Raw genomic sequence first — 14,395 nt, forward strand, 5'->3', positions numbered from 1 at the left:
GAACAGGAAAGCTTATAACTCCTTAACAACATTAAAGATTTTTTCTATATTTTACTTTGGTATATTTTTTATTCCTCTACTTATTTTGAGATTCGTAAATTCAAAATACAGTCATATACAGGGTGTTTGGTACATCGTTTGCCAAATTAAAACGGCAGATAGCTTGAGTCATTTGCTATCTTCTCATGCCTAAAAATCCAAAATTGGCCATGGTTTTTTTGCATCAAATTAAAAATTTCTAGGCCCGAGAAGATAGCAAATGACTCAACCTATCTGCCGTTTTAATTTGGCAAACGATGTACCAAACATCCTGTATAATTCCGATATAATTAAATAAATATTTGGGGACAATCTTACACAAATCGACCTAGCCCCAAACTAAGCAAAGCTTGTACTATGGGTGCTAAGCGACGATATACATACGTATATAGATAAATACATACTTATATACATAGAAAACAGCCATGACTCAGGAACAAATATCTATGTTCATCAGTCATCACACAAATAAATGCCCTTACCGGGATTCGAACCCGGGACCATCAAGCCATAGGCAGGGCCACTACCCACTAGGCCAGACTGGTCGTCAAATTATGCTCAATAAAGCTATTATGCACATATTATTTATAGCTGGTAAGTATATTGTATTGTATAAATTCGAAACAAAGATTTGTTATTTATTAATTAATGAGATACTTTGTGTGTGACAAGCACTTATTTCCTATACAGGGTGATTCATGAGACGTGAGCAGGACTAATCCTGCACACTCAGTAACTGATGATTGATCGATCACCGTGGAAGAAAGAATGAGCGCACCGCGCTCTGACGGGAAACGGCATGTGCCTGGATTAGTATGGAAACCTATGTCGCCAAAACGCTGTCACAAAAATAGGCCACATTTTCTTATTTCGAATGGGATTATGAGCCCTCGACCATCACAATAATTTGAACTTTACAGTAAAGAAAATTATGTCGAAATTGCACTACGATTTTTATTTTTGTAAATTGACATTTATGCTCTATTGCTTTTACACTTGCAAGGCTTTTCCAAGAGTGAATGCGATAGGATAAAATATTCGTCTATGAGGTTGACACATGCGATAGGGAGGTGCATGATTCGGTGCGATCTCAATAAACGCTTATTAATGATTAGTGTACGCGTAAATTACTCAGTTTTTTTATACATACCGTAGAGTTTCGTGTCTTCGCCTGGGTTTTGACACTTTTCCCAAAAAATCTCTCAAAGGGCCTAGCCGCAATCCTATAGTGAAACTACCCCTGGCTGAAATGTATACCTTTCTTAGGCGCGTTTATTTGTCTTATTATAAGATATTGCTTTACCAAAAATCAAGCCTAGAATCCCCTTGGTTTGGCAAAAAAAAATGTTATAATCGTTTTTATTATTTTGTAGCTAAACTAGTGGTTAGGGAATGTATTGAGGTTCATATCAAAAGCAAGGTTTCGTGCTGGCCGCTTTACTTACGTACTATGGTTACAATAACATTGACGTGTTCTATATTTTACTTACTAATTTTCATTCACTGACATGTATACTGCTTTTCTTTGATAGTAATAAAAATTATATTTACTAACGTGATAATCTGTTATTTACGTGCAATCTAAACGCTAAACCCATTTGCGCTGCTCTGCCGTAACCCGAACAATGGTTATCGGCCCAGGGGTAGGTTGCAAAAAGTGATTAAGTGACGACGATTTTAAATTTTATTACGACTACTAGAAGTGTAATAAAATGAGCACACATGTACGTATTGATGCTTTATCCAAGGAGAACTACGACAGTTGGAAGCTGCAAGCAGAAGCCGTTCTCATAAAAAATGACTTGTGGAAGTACACTAACGGTAAGGTACCTAAACCAGCCGCACCTACAGCGGACGCGAACGCTTCGGAAGCCGCAACTAAAGCGGACGCTCTAGAAAAGTGGTTAACAGAAGACGCCAAAGCAAAATCTGACTTAATATTATGCATTAGTTCATCAGAACTACGCCACGTCAGAGACTGCAAAACATCGAGGGAGGTATGGTTACGACTAGAATCTATTTATGCCTCTCGTGGGCCCGCTAGGAAAGCAATGTTGTTAAAACGTCTATTGTTACATAAAATTAATGAATCCGGAGATTTTCGCGAAGAATTTGGCACATTTTTTGACGCTGTGGACAAATTGGAGGCAATGGAGGTGAAGATTCACGACGATCTTCTATCCATCATGTTATTATATACCTTGCCATCTAGTTTTACAAATTTTCGCTGTGCCATTGAAAGCAGAGATGAATTACCGAAACCAGAGGTTCTCAAGGTAAAGATTTTAGAGGAATACGAGTCTAGGAAAGTAAATACAGCCGAAAGTGATGTAATGTATGTACGTGAAAAAAGGAGAACTTGGAATAATCGGAAAGTTAATACTAAAGGAGAGCAAGGGACGTCACGATCACAGGACCACTCGGGGAATGACAAGAACGATGGATATGAAAGGAGAGTAATGAATTGCTATCGTTGTAATCGAGTCGGCCATAAAGCCGTGGATTGTCGGGAAACAAACCCAAAACCTAGACAATATAGTAATATTGTGGATGAGGGACTAATGTCTTTAAACGTTTCAGGTATACAGGAATGCAACATTGTTGATGACTTTAAACAACAGTGGGTGCTTGATTCCGGGTGCACGTCACATCTTTGCAATGACGTTCACTTATTTGGAGCTACACTTAAACAATACAATGGTAAACTAAAGTTGGCTACTAACACGAGCGCGGAGGTTAAAGGTAAGGGCTTAGTTAGACTATCGGCATTGACAGAGAGTTCAGCACAACCTATTGAATTTAAAGACACCTTGTATGTGCCAGATTTGAGAACTAACTTGATGTCGGTGGCAAAAGTTACGGATAATGGCTATGATGTATATTTCACACGTGATATAGCCAAGGTATTGGACAAAAGTGGCAACGTTAGGTTGATTGCTAACCGTAGAGGTAACTTATATTGTCTACAAGAATGTGAATCTGCAAACGCAGTCGCGGATTGCAAGATAGATCTTCGACTTTGGCATGAACGCTTAGGACATCTAAATGCCAGAGATGTTACTAAATTGTTGCAGAAAACTGGTCATGAGGTGAGTCAAAGTTTGATTCATATGAATGTACTACGTGATTGTGATATTTGTGCAAGAGGTAAGTTGTCTGCATTACCGTTTTCTGAATCAAGCGGTCCATGTGATGAGAGACTGCACATTGTTTATTCTGACATAGTAGGGCCCATGAGATGTGAAGCGAAATCTGGTGCTAAATATTTTATCACTTTCATCGACGACTGCACACGTTGGTGCGAGGTATATTTTCTAAAGAATAAAAGCAAAGCTTTGGAAGCCTTTAAACTATACAAAAGTTATGCTGAAAACTATACGGGATTGAAGATCAAATACTTTCAATCAGATAACGGCCTTGAGTATTGTAATTTGGAATTCAATGATTATTTAAAGCAAGAAGGGATACAGAGGAGGCTAACTGTGCCACGTACGCCACAACAAAATGGAATAGCGGAAAAAATGAATCGTACTCTGATTGAGATGGCCAGGTGTATGCTCCTAAATAGCGAGTTGTCCACAGGTTTTTGGGCCGAAGCTATCGATACAGCATGTTATATTAGGAATCGCTGCCCGACATCTAGTCTAGGAGGTGACATACCATATGAGAAATGGACCCAGAAACCGGTAAAGATCCACTATCTACGGAAGTTTGGGGAGAAGGTTCATTTTCTGAATAAAAACCCTAATAAAGACAAATTTGATGCCCGCGGGATACCTGGAGTATTCACTGGCTATCCAAAGACCAATAAAGGCTTCAGAGTATGGGTGCCACAAGAAAGAAAATTTGTTGTTTCAAGGGACATCAAATTCAATGAAAATGTGCTCACTGGGAGCATGTTGTTAAGAGATGAGAAAGACATTCTTGAAATTGAAGCTTTTCTGCCTACAGATGCTGTAAAGGCTCAAGATGCAAACAATATAGATGAAAAACAAGGAAAAGTTGAAATTGCCCTCTCTAAAGACACAGAAGATGTGAATATGCCGATTACGACAAATAATGTGGAAAGAGAACAAGAACTTGAAACTGATGCACAAGATACTATAGGTTCAGATGAGGATTCGCCACCTGTGGCAGAAACTGTTGAGCGAGAACAGGAAGAGGAACGGGAGAGATCGGATGAAGTGCGCAAAGTTACATTGAAAAGAGGACCTGGTAGACCAAAATACTTGCACACTGGACAACCAGGACGACCAAGAAAAATCTACAATTATATTGAAGTAGAAGAAAGTAATAGGGAATTTGAGGAAGAGAACACTACTGAAGAATACAGGGATTGCATGGTAGATGAAAAAGATGTAGCAGAAGAATACAGTGACTGCATGGTCGACGAAGAGGATGTAACTGAAGAATACAGAGATTGTATTGAGTTTGCAGGTGTAGCAATGGGAATATCTTTAGATAATGCCCTGCGTAGTGAAGAACGATTCGAATGGGAGCACGCAATACTCTCTGAAATAAGAAGTCTTGTACATAAAGGGACCTGGACTATCGTCAAAAGGCCACCAAATACAAATGTCGTTGGCTGCAAATATGTATTGACCACTAAAGTTAACGTAGATAAGACTAGCAAGAAGAAAGCCAGACTAGTGGCGCAAGGATTTAGTCAACGTTTCGGAGTAGATTACGATAAAACTTTTGCACCCGTTGCCAGACTAGAAACAGTACGACTTATGATGGCCCTTGCTGCAGAAATGGACCTAGAGATTCACCAACTGGATATAAACACTGCTTATTTGAACGGTTACCTTGAAGAGGAAATATATATGCGTATTCCTCGATTGTTAAAAGAGTGTTTGCTAAAACTGGTGTATGATAATAATGAAGATCCTATGGTGGTGAAGAACGCGAAAGAAATGCTTCAAGATTTGGAAGCAGGAGGCGACGCATGTCTATTACAGAAATCTTTATATGGATTAAAGCAGGCAGGCCGACAATGGAATAAACGATTTGACAAGAAGTTAAAAGACATGGGATTATTTCAAAGCCTCAACGAACCGTGTCTTTATATGAGGAAGCACGAAGGCGAACATTTATTTGTCCTAGTTTTTGTTGACGACGTACTGATCGCATCAGAAAATGAAAACCGCATTATACAATTTAAGAATGAGTTGAGAAATGAGTTCGACCTTAAAGACTATGGACAGGTTAAATACTTTTTGGGAATTGACATTAGGAGACATAACAATGGCATTGTGTTGTCACAAGAAGACTATGTCAAGACTTTGTTGGAAAAATTCAATTTATCTAATTGTAATGCTTGCAAAACTCCAAGCGAGTTATCTATAAGTATGCCTAACAAGGTAATTGAGGGCGAAGTTAAAGAAAAATGGCCGTACCGCGAGCTTATAGGGTCACTCATGTATTTATCGGTAGCGACTAGGCCCGATATTACGAATACTGTGATTAAGCTTGCTCAGTTCGTAAATAATCCCGATTCGAGCCACTGGAAGGCTGCTAAAAGAGTTTTACGATACCTTAAGGGAACGGCAAACTATGGTCTTATTTACCACAAGACCGGTAAGTCAATTCAGGCATACTGCGATGCAGATTGGGGAAGTTGCCCAATAGATAGGAAATCTTATTCAGGGTACTCTTTCATTCTAGGAGGGGCTAGCATTTCTTGGTCTTCTAAAAAGCAGAGGACAGTAGCGACTTCAAGCTGTGAAGCTGAATATGTTAGCCTCGCGGAGGCTCTAAAAGAAGGTCTATATCTCCAAAGTTTACTGACTGAGCTCGGTTTACCAAGGTATGCTGATATCTCTATAAATACCGATAGTCGATCTGCTATGTTTCTTGCCCAAGATCCTGTGTTTCATGGTAGAAGCAAACATATTGATATAAAGTACCATTTCATACGGGGGACTTTAAAAGATAACAAAAGTATAGTTCTGGGACATGTACCTACGGAATCAATGCTCGCAGATGTGTTGACAAAAGCACTACCCAGCATAAAGCATAACAAATGTATTATTGGTCTGGGTCTCAAACCCTTTTAACAAATATTGTACATTTGGTTAGAATTCTTATTTAATTTTGTTTGATCTTAACGTATTACGTTTTATATTATCTTACTAATATATCTTATTAATATTGGCCATATGTTAAACAACTCACTTTGCTTTTGAGGAGGTGTATTGAGGTTCATATCAAAAGCAAGGTTTCGTGCTGGCCGCTTTACTTACGTACTATGGTTACAATAACATTGACGTGTTCTATATTTTACTTACTAATTTTCATTCACTGACATGTATACTGCTTTTCTTTGATAGTAATAAAAATTATATTTACTAACGTGATAATCTGTTATTTACGTGCAATCTAAACGCTAAACCCATTTGCGCTGCTCTGCCGTAACCCGAACAGAATGCAATACCGGGATACCAGGATCCCGAAATACCGGGATCCCGCATGAAATTTGCGGGATTAATCCCGCTCGTAAATTAAGCGGGATCCCGCGGGATTTGCGGGATCGAAGAGCGACGTGGTTCTTACGTGTTACTACAAGGAACACAGGCTCGGGCACGTGCCTACTGGCGAAAATTCTTCACGGAACCTAAATGCATCTATGGAGGAAAGGGGTAATGACACGGAAGAGCATTTTGCCCGAATTTGTCTATTTATTTCATCACACCTGCTCGTAAAAGGTGTTATTTTACGTAGGCGACGCGGTCCGTAAATCTTAAATTTGTACCCAGGGAATATTGTTATGTAGGTACGTCCGAAATTAAGCAGATTTTTTATTGTTTTCCCTCTTTTTTCCTCACAGGTGTGATGAAAAACATTGTGTGTGCCACGAGTGGTACAGGACTTACGAAATCGCGTTAATTAAGCCTTTACACACGTTCTTAAATTCTTGATTACTGTCATTATACCGTATTCTTTTAATACAAAATGTACTATTTCTAATTTTAGTTTACTTTTTGTTTTCAACCTTCAAATTTAGTACTAATTCGTAAAATTGTATACTAACTTGCGGGATCCCGCAAATACCGGGATCCCGCGGGACTTTAAATGGCAATCCCGCGGAATACCGGGATTGAGTTCCTCATGCGGGATTGCATTCCCTACTAGTGGTTCGATTGTTTTGAAATTTGGATGTTAAATGCATCTAATAGTAGTTCATTTTCAAAAAAAATTTCAAGATTGTAACTTGTTTATAAAAGCTTAAAAATATATTTTTAATATTGTAAACTTTTTTTTTAATACTTGTGAGATAGCGACAACCTTAAGTTTTAGTTATTTAATATACTATTGCATAAAATATATTTTTTGTAAAAAAAAACCATTTGTGGCAACAAGGTTAAAATGTCTTACTAATGCATACAGGCCGTCCTTCTTACGTACTTTAGGGTGGTTCACGTTTGTATGGGAAAAATTCAAACTCTAGCTAGAAGAAGCGGCACCCCCTTATTTGGTTAGAGTTATTATGCTGATAATGTACACCAAGTTATGTAACTTTGTCTCAAATACAAGGGGGTGCTCAACCACATTGAAATTTTTCAACGTTGTATGAAATCCAAAAATAAACAAATTATATATTTTTTAGATTTTTATATAAGTAGTTGTTTTCACATTATTTGCAGATGTGATTTATAAGTTAATAAGCCTGGGTTCGAAATGGTCAGAAGCATCCGAGAGAGGTGCGCCTCCACGCAAGGTCGAAGGATGAGCTTTAGGAGATTAGTGCTCAAACAGAACAAATAATTGGTTTAAGTACGAGTAGCTGAGTGAGAAGGCTGAACTGCCGTATATCAGAGGGTCTCCCGCGAACATCGAATTTCGCAAATTGCGGGGATTTCTCTTTTACTGCAATGAAACCGTAATTAATAACTTTTTATTCAACACTACTAGAAAATTAACGTTAACCTCACTAATACTGATACGAAGCAGTTGCTTATAATTTACGAAATGCGCAGTGTTAGTTCTGCTCACATCTCCTGATCACCCTGTATATTCATTACTTTACAGAAAGATTCTTTTTTGTTCTTTAGTCGTTTGAAGAACTTTATTTATTTTAATTTGTATGATTCTTGATAATTCCAACATACATATTTGTATAATTTTTATAGTTAGGTACCTACCTTTTTTTTTATCCGGAGGTCTATTTTATTGTCTATAAATTGGATTATTATTTATTACACTTAATATTATTTTGAAATCTTATTTAACATATTTAAACATGTTAGATAGACTACGATAACACTTTTATGTTTTTTTATTTGTATTTTAGATGTTGAATTTTCAATCTATTTCCACTGTAAAGCCCTATCAACCCCCCCCCCCTGCCCGGTCACGCGACGGCGCAGCGCGGTACCTCGCTGCTGTCGGTGGGGGGGCGCGCGTCGGCGGGCACCTCGCGGCGGCGCGCCTCGCGCGCCAGGCGCATGCGCGAACACGACTCGCCGCCGGATGACTCGGCGCCTGGAACGGAGGTTCGGAATCAATACACCGTTCACATCTATTCCAGTCCAGTGATTGAAACCCTTGCTGGACTGATACATATCGTTTACATTAATTCCAGTCACTTTCATCATCCCGAATTTCATCATGTATTTATTCTGAGCGAAGTCGAAACAGCAATAACTAAACTCAAACTGAAAGCTTGTGGTGGAGATGGTCTTAGCGCACAAATGCTCAAGCGCCTAGGTTCAGACGGTATCAAAATACTGTGCAACATCTGCCACAAGAAGGTATGGAGAACCGGTTGCTGGCCTGAAGATTGGATTGAATCTACTATTGCCCCCTGCACAAGTAAGGATCCTCTCTCAAATGCGAAAACTACAGGACTATTTCTCTCATATCGCACGCTGGCAAAGTTCTCCTTCACATAATTAACAGGAGGCTCGAGCACTGTATTAAAAATCACATCGCAAAGGAACAAGCTGGGTTTGTACTGGCTCCTCTAAACGATGGGCCAGCGCCGACCACTCCAAGGGACGCAGCCATGCGGTAGAATGAGATAGCAATATCACTTGCTCCCTCTACCGCATAAATACGTCCCTTGGAGTGGCCGGCACTGGCCCATCGTGTAGAGGAGCCATAAAGTGCAAAGGGACACGCGAGCAAATAATGAAAATAAGGCAGCTCATAGAGAAATGAAGAAAACTTGCCTACCGGTAACGCTCGTTTTATCGATTACGCAAAGGCCTTCGACTGCATTACCTGGTCTAAAATGTTCAAAGTTACCTCTACTTGGATGGTAGCTCCAAAGTTCGGATAGATGACGCAGTGTCGATGCTTGAAAGCCGGAGAGAGGAGTCAGGCAAGGATACTGTGTCCGCAGCTGTTCAACCTTGTTGGAGAGCATATTATGCGCCGTGTACTCGATGGCTGGAGCGGAGGGATAAAGATTGGTGGCCGTGTAATCAACAACTTGCGCTTTGCCGATGACACGCCCATTATTGCTTCCAGTGAGTCAGAACTCTCCGAATTATTGCACAGGGTAGAGAAAATTAGCGCAGAGTACGGGCTTCTCATAAACCGGAGTAAGACCAGCTAAAGCTGTTGTGGAAAGAGCAGGTAAAATGCAAAGGACCCACGAATTTCGAGACCTGAATATAGAACAGGAATTCGTCTACTTGGGTTCACTGATCTGCAGCGACGGGAACTGTGATAGAGAAGTTGTGAGGCGTGGATAAATAGCCAAATCTGCAGTTAAGCGACTAGAGAAAATATGGAAAAACCGTAACATCAAACGCGGCACAAAAGTAAGACTCATGCGCACACTGGTTTTTTCCATATTTTTCTATGCTTCAGAAACTTGGACAATAGATGCGTTTGAAATGTGGTATTGGCGCAAAATGTTAGGCATATCTTGGACAGCGCGTCGCACTGATGTGTCTATTATGCAGGAGCTCAAGATCCAGACTCGCCTTTCTGCTATTTGCCGTGGGAGAATGCTTGGCTTTTTTGGGCACTTGGCCCGGCATGAACCTGATAACCTGGAAAAGGCTCTGCTAGTTGGGCCTGTTGAAGGACATGGAAAACAGGGAGAGATAGAATAGAAACATATTTATTGTATATCTTTTTGTTACAAATTATGTCCGCTTAGCGGGTGTGGGTAAAATTACATATGTCTTAAAGATCTAGTAATTTAATCTATGTGTATATTTTACATATTAGGTTATGGAGGAATTCAGAATTCATTCATAACAAAAGAGCCCTAGGAGGAATATTACGCTTGCTGACGCGGTTACCCCTCCCTAGCTTATCTATATATGGCACTTCCCCGATTCTTGTGCTGAGCAACATTGGGTTGAATTGACCGTATCTTGTGTACGTTGGACCTGGAGTATCTAACCCTTGAATGCACAGTTTATCCAGTCTCCGAACATATCATGGTGTAGGTCATGTACTCTTATGTGCCATGGGTCTTCATCAAGCATTTCCCATAGGGTAGATGTTGGAAGTGATCTAGGGAAGTTGCCAGCCGACTTTAATGCCATTCTGTACTGACGCTCAATTGATTGAAGGTTCGTCTTGCTAATTCTAGGAAGTAGTTGTACTATACCGTAATCGATAATAGGTAGTAGGCGTGCTTGAATCACGGTTAATTTTGTTTCTATATTTACTTTAGAATACCATCCAATTATTGGAGAAAGCATTCCTCTCACACTACAGGGAGAGATACCCACGCTGGTCCAACGCCATTCAAGAGGTGACACGCGAGGGGTTCCAGGGTTCCTTAAGGAAGGCAATGAATCGGCCAGGATGGAGAGCACTACACCACAGAGCGACTTATAGTGGTCACGACCATCAGACACGAGGATTCGACTAGGAAGAAATATGTATGTATATGCAATTTTACCCCACAGTAATAGGCCGCAACTAAAAATTAGGTAAACGGAGTCAAAGTAGATTAACTTAGAATCAGGTCCTGTAGAGCTCAATACGAGTAAGTGCATAGGGAAGGGCTCCATATCTCTCATCTGATTCTAACCTAAGGCTAAATTGTAACTCACCCTCGGGTCCTGTCGACAGGTCGTCGTACCCGGACGAGTCGTCCGAGTATAACGCCGGACGGATGTGCGGTAACGCGTCCGGGGAGCGCCCGGCGGACTGGTCCGAAGCCGCATCCGTATACTCGTCCGAGCTCGACTCGTCTTCGTCGCTGTTGGATTCAATATTTTATATTAGTAAGAACAATAATCATAAGACTATTTTTGTAGTGTCCTAAGATTTTGCAAGGTAAAGGCAGTTTTTGCCTTCAGCTTTGCCCCAAATTACTACCCCATAACGCATTACACCATGACCTTAACTAAAGTAAAGTAATGCAATAAAATGGCTTTTGGTTGGGCATATATAAATATATATCTATCTCTCTCTAACCTCAGGCCGGGGGCGGCGCTCGTCTCGCTCTGCAGACAGTTGCGGTCGGTCCACTCGTCCTCGTCTATCTCCCTCGCCCCATCTGACAGCTCGATGCTGATGCGCTCGGGGGTGGGGGTGGGGGGCTCGGGGGCGGCGCCCGCGTGCCGTAGGCACACTAGGCGGTTGCCGTAGCGCTCCATTGCGTAACTCCTGTAGAAAAATAATCGATGAATGAATATCATAGGACAATCTTACACAAATAGCAATAACTCCTTTCAAACAAAAAAATAAATACTACAATCGGACGGTGTCGCATTAATCGATGAACAAACATTTGTACGCACGCCGGTAGATGGGTCGATCAACTATTTCTTGTTGTTATTCTGTCCCATCAGCGAGGAGACAATAGTAGCATAGTTTCTTAAAAGAGCTGCCATGCAGTTACCATGTTCTACAAACGTGCTTAGTAGATGTCCCAGTATGGAAAGGCCTTATAACTACCAAAAAAATTCAAGTTTGGTTCATTTAAATACGAAATAACTAGTATTTTAAGAATGACCCAGGAGACCGTAACCATGGCAACTAGTGACAAGAAAAAGTTGATTCACTCACATGGCACTGTTATTAATAATTGGCCTGATGACAGTAACAAAGAATCATGGAAATAATGGTTTCAAAGAAACATATATGTAAATACGATTCTAAAAAATGGCCCAATCTCAGTATAAACATTAGGATTATTAATATATTCAATAAAATAAAACTCCAAATTCTCCAATCGGCCATTTTGACTGAAACGCGAATCAGAAGCGAGCTAAGGATTGACGTCATCAATGCATGACATATTTCTTAGAGCAACATAGACAACCTCATTGACTGTAATCCATTACGTCCTCACCAAAGAGTTTGGAGATTCAATCAATATATTATTTCACCGCTAAACATTTATTACGTCCAAAAAATGTTATTACACGATATAAAGTAAATATTTATTTGTTATTATATAAATAAAATGCTTATTAATACGATATTTCACCAAAAAAAATTTATAAATTATTTGGCTGAATGGAACTGTCATTGCCATGTTGGCTGTCTTAACTAGAAAAAAAATAAAACCGGCGCTCGGTGAAGTTCACTCAAAATTTACATGTATCTAAATAATTCATCTTAAATTGCAACCGTGTGAGAGTCTTTGTATAAAATGACTTATTGTGAACAATTTTTGTAATGAATTTAGCAATTTTTTTGTAATTTATCATCATCCCTAATCGTAATATATGGTGCTGAATTAACAATATCATTCGGATTCAAGGGAAATTCGTAACAGTAAGTATGTAAACAATGTCTACCATACCACCTAATTTATGACGTCACAAATGGCATGCGAGGCGTTTTCGCGCGAGGTTTAAACTAGCTATAATAAAATGCAATTATTTATGTTAAATCTTATGAGTATAGCTGAAATATTGTGTTTTTCGGAACCAATACAAGTGTACCGACAATATTAAAAGGGATTTCAAAATTTGTCATCAGGCCAATTCTCTATGTGTAGTTACGGTGGTCGACGTCAGCTGTCACAACGTGGAGCAGTCAGCTGAGACTTGTTTACGTTCGAATTGCACAAACGGAAAATCATGTTACTTTGCGTATTTAAGCACTTATAACTTACTGTTCAAGTCCTCGTTACTTAAACTTAATCCTATGATTGTCAGTTTGTCACATGCACAAAAACAAAAACATTACACAAATAAATTTAAGGCACACTCTTCGCATTAAAATGTCACTGGTTGCCGTGTCTGATTTAAATGTTTATAGTTTTTGTGTTCGTAATTGTTCACAGTAGATAACAGTTCACGTTCCTAATAACAGTTCACCTTGAATTACCTTACTATTAGGCTTTTACACTGAAATATCGCTTCTAGCAATTTTTAAATAAATGAACACACGGAGGCAAACTTAACCGTGGCAGTGGCGCCATCTCTCTCGTGGCAGTGGCGCAATCATTTTTAAGTGTCCCTGTTTATTGTTTTTTTAACTGTGTACCTACGTAATTTTAATTATTTTAATTTAATATCGATCATTTGTTATCTGCAATAAAGAATTGAATATGAATGTGAAAAAATGATTTCGTAATGCACATGTGTACTTAAGTAACTTTAAATGTGTAATTTTTAGTGTGTGAGTGATTCCTTCAGTTGTTATAAAGTCTTCTTCGGGTAAATTTTTTCGGTGGTTTTGTAATAGGATTGAATTGAACTATAAACCAAACCCTCTCGCGCCTGAGAGGAGGCCTGTGCACAGCAGTGGGACGTATTATACAGGGTGTAATCGTTGAGTGTGGCCAGGCCATAATTCCGTAAATATAACAGATATCAGAAAACTTCCAACTGATATCGAAAGTGCGTTACCCAATGAGTAAAATTACATTAATAACTTTTTTTTTATAAAAGCAGAAATATCCCAAACATTAACTTCAAACCCTCCCATACATTTAGTACGACGACTCACCCCTCAAAGAACGTCGGTGTCGTAAGAGATAAAACTGCTTGAGATTCACTGTGGCCCTAGTGAATAAGGGTACAAGTATCGGACAGCGCAGTTGTAAAAGGACGTAAGTGCCAAGTAACACTTATACCCTTTTACACCTATGCTGCGCGAGACTTGTACCCTTTTTCACTAGGGCCACAGCATTATTTGTGATAATAAACTGTAATAAAATATTAAAACCACCGTTTATAAAATAATAAATCTAATATTTATTTTTTAAGTAATTAATTTAATTGATTACAGTAGTTGTTCGAAGTGACGCCCTTCTTGTGCAATACATTGACGGGCCCTCTTAAATGTCTCTAAATGAACTATTCTTAAAATTTGCGATGTAATAAAAAAATAAATGTCAGATTTATTATTTCATAAACAGTAGTTTTATTATTTTATTACATTTTATTATCGTAAATAATTAATCTCAAGCAGTTTAATCTGT

At 39.2% G+C, this 14,395-nt stretch overlaps 1 protein-coding gene across 6 annotated transcripts in view; it reads right to left on the reverse strand.

The window, feature by feature from the left end:
* Positions 1-14,395, reverse strand: part of LOC134678720 (F-actin-monooxygenase Mical-like) — a 198,146-nt gene that overhangs the window by 74,323 nt on the left and 109,428 nt on the right. For all 6 annotated transcript variants that reach the window (XM_063537382.1, XM_063537386.1, XM_063537385.1 and 3 more), the window contains exons 20-22: positions 11,431-11,622; positions 11,064-11,212; positions 8,417-8,523 (exon numbers count right to left, since the gene is read on the reverse strand). In XM_063537382.1, the coding sequence (XP_063393452.1) occupies positions 8,417-8,523; positions 11,064-11,212; positions 11,431-11,622 (448 nt within the window). The remainder of the gene's footprint in view (positions 1-8,416; positions 8,524-11,063; positions 11,213-11,430; positions 11,623-14,395) is intronic.

This window comes from Cydia fagiglandana, chromosome Z (genome assembly GCF_963556715.1).
Source record: "Cydia fagiglandana chromosome Z, ilCydFagi1.1, whole genome shotgun sequence".
NCBI lineage: Eukaryota > Metazoa > Arthropoda > Insecta > Lepidoptera > Tortricidae > Cydia > Cydia fagiglandana.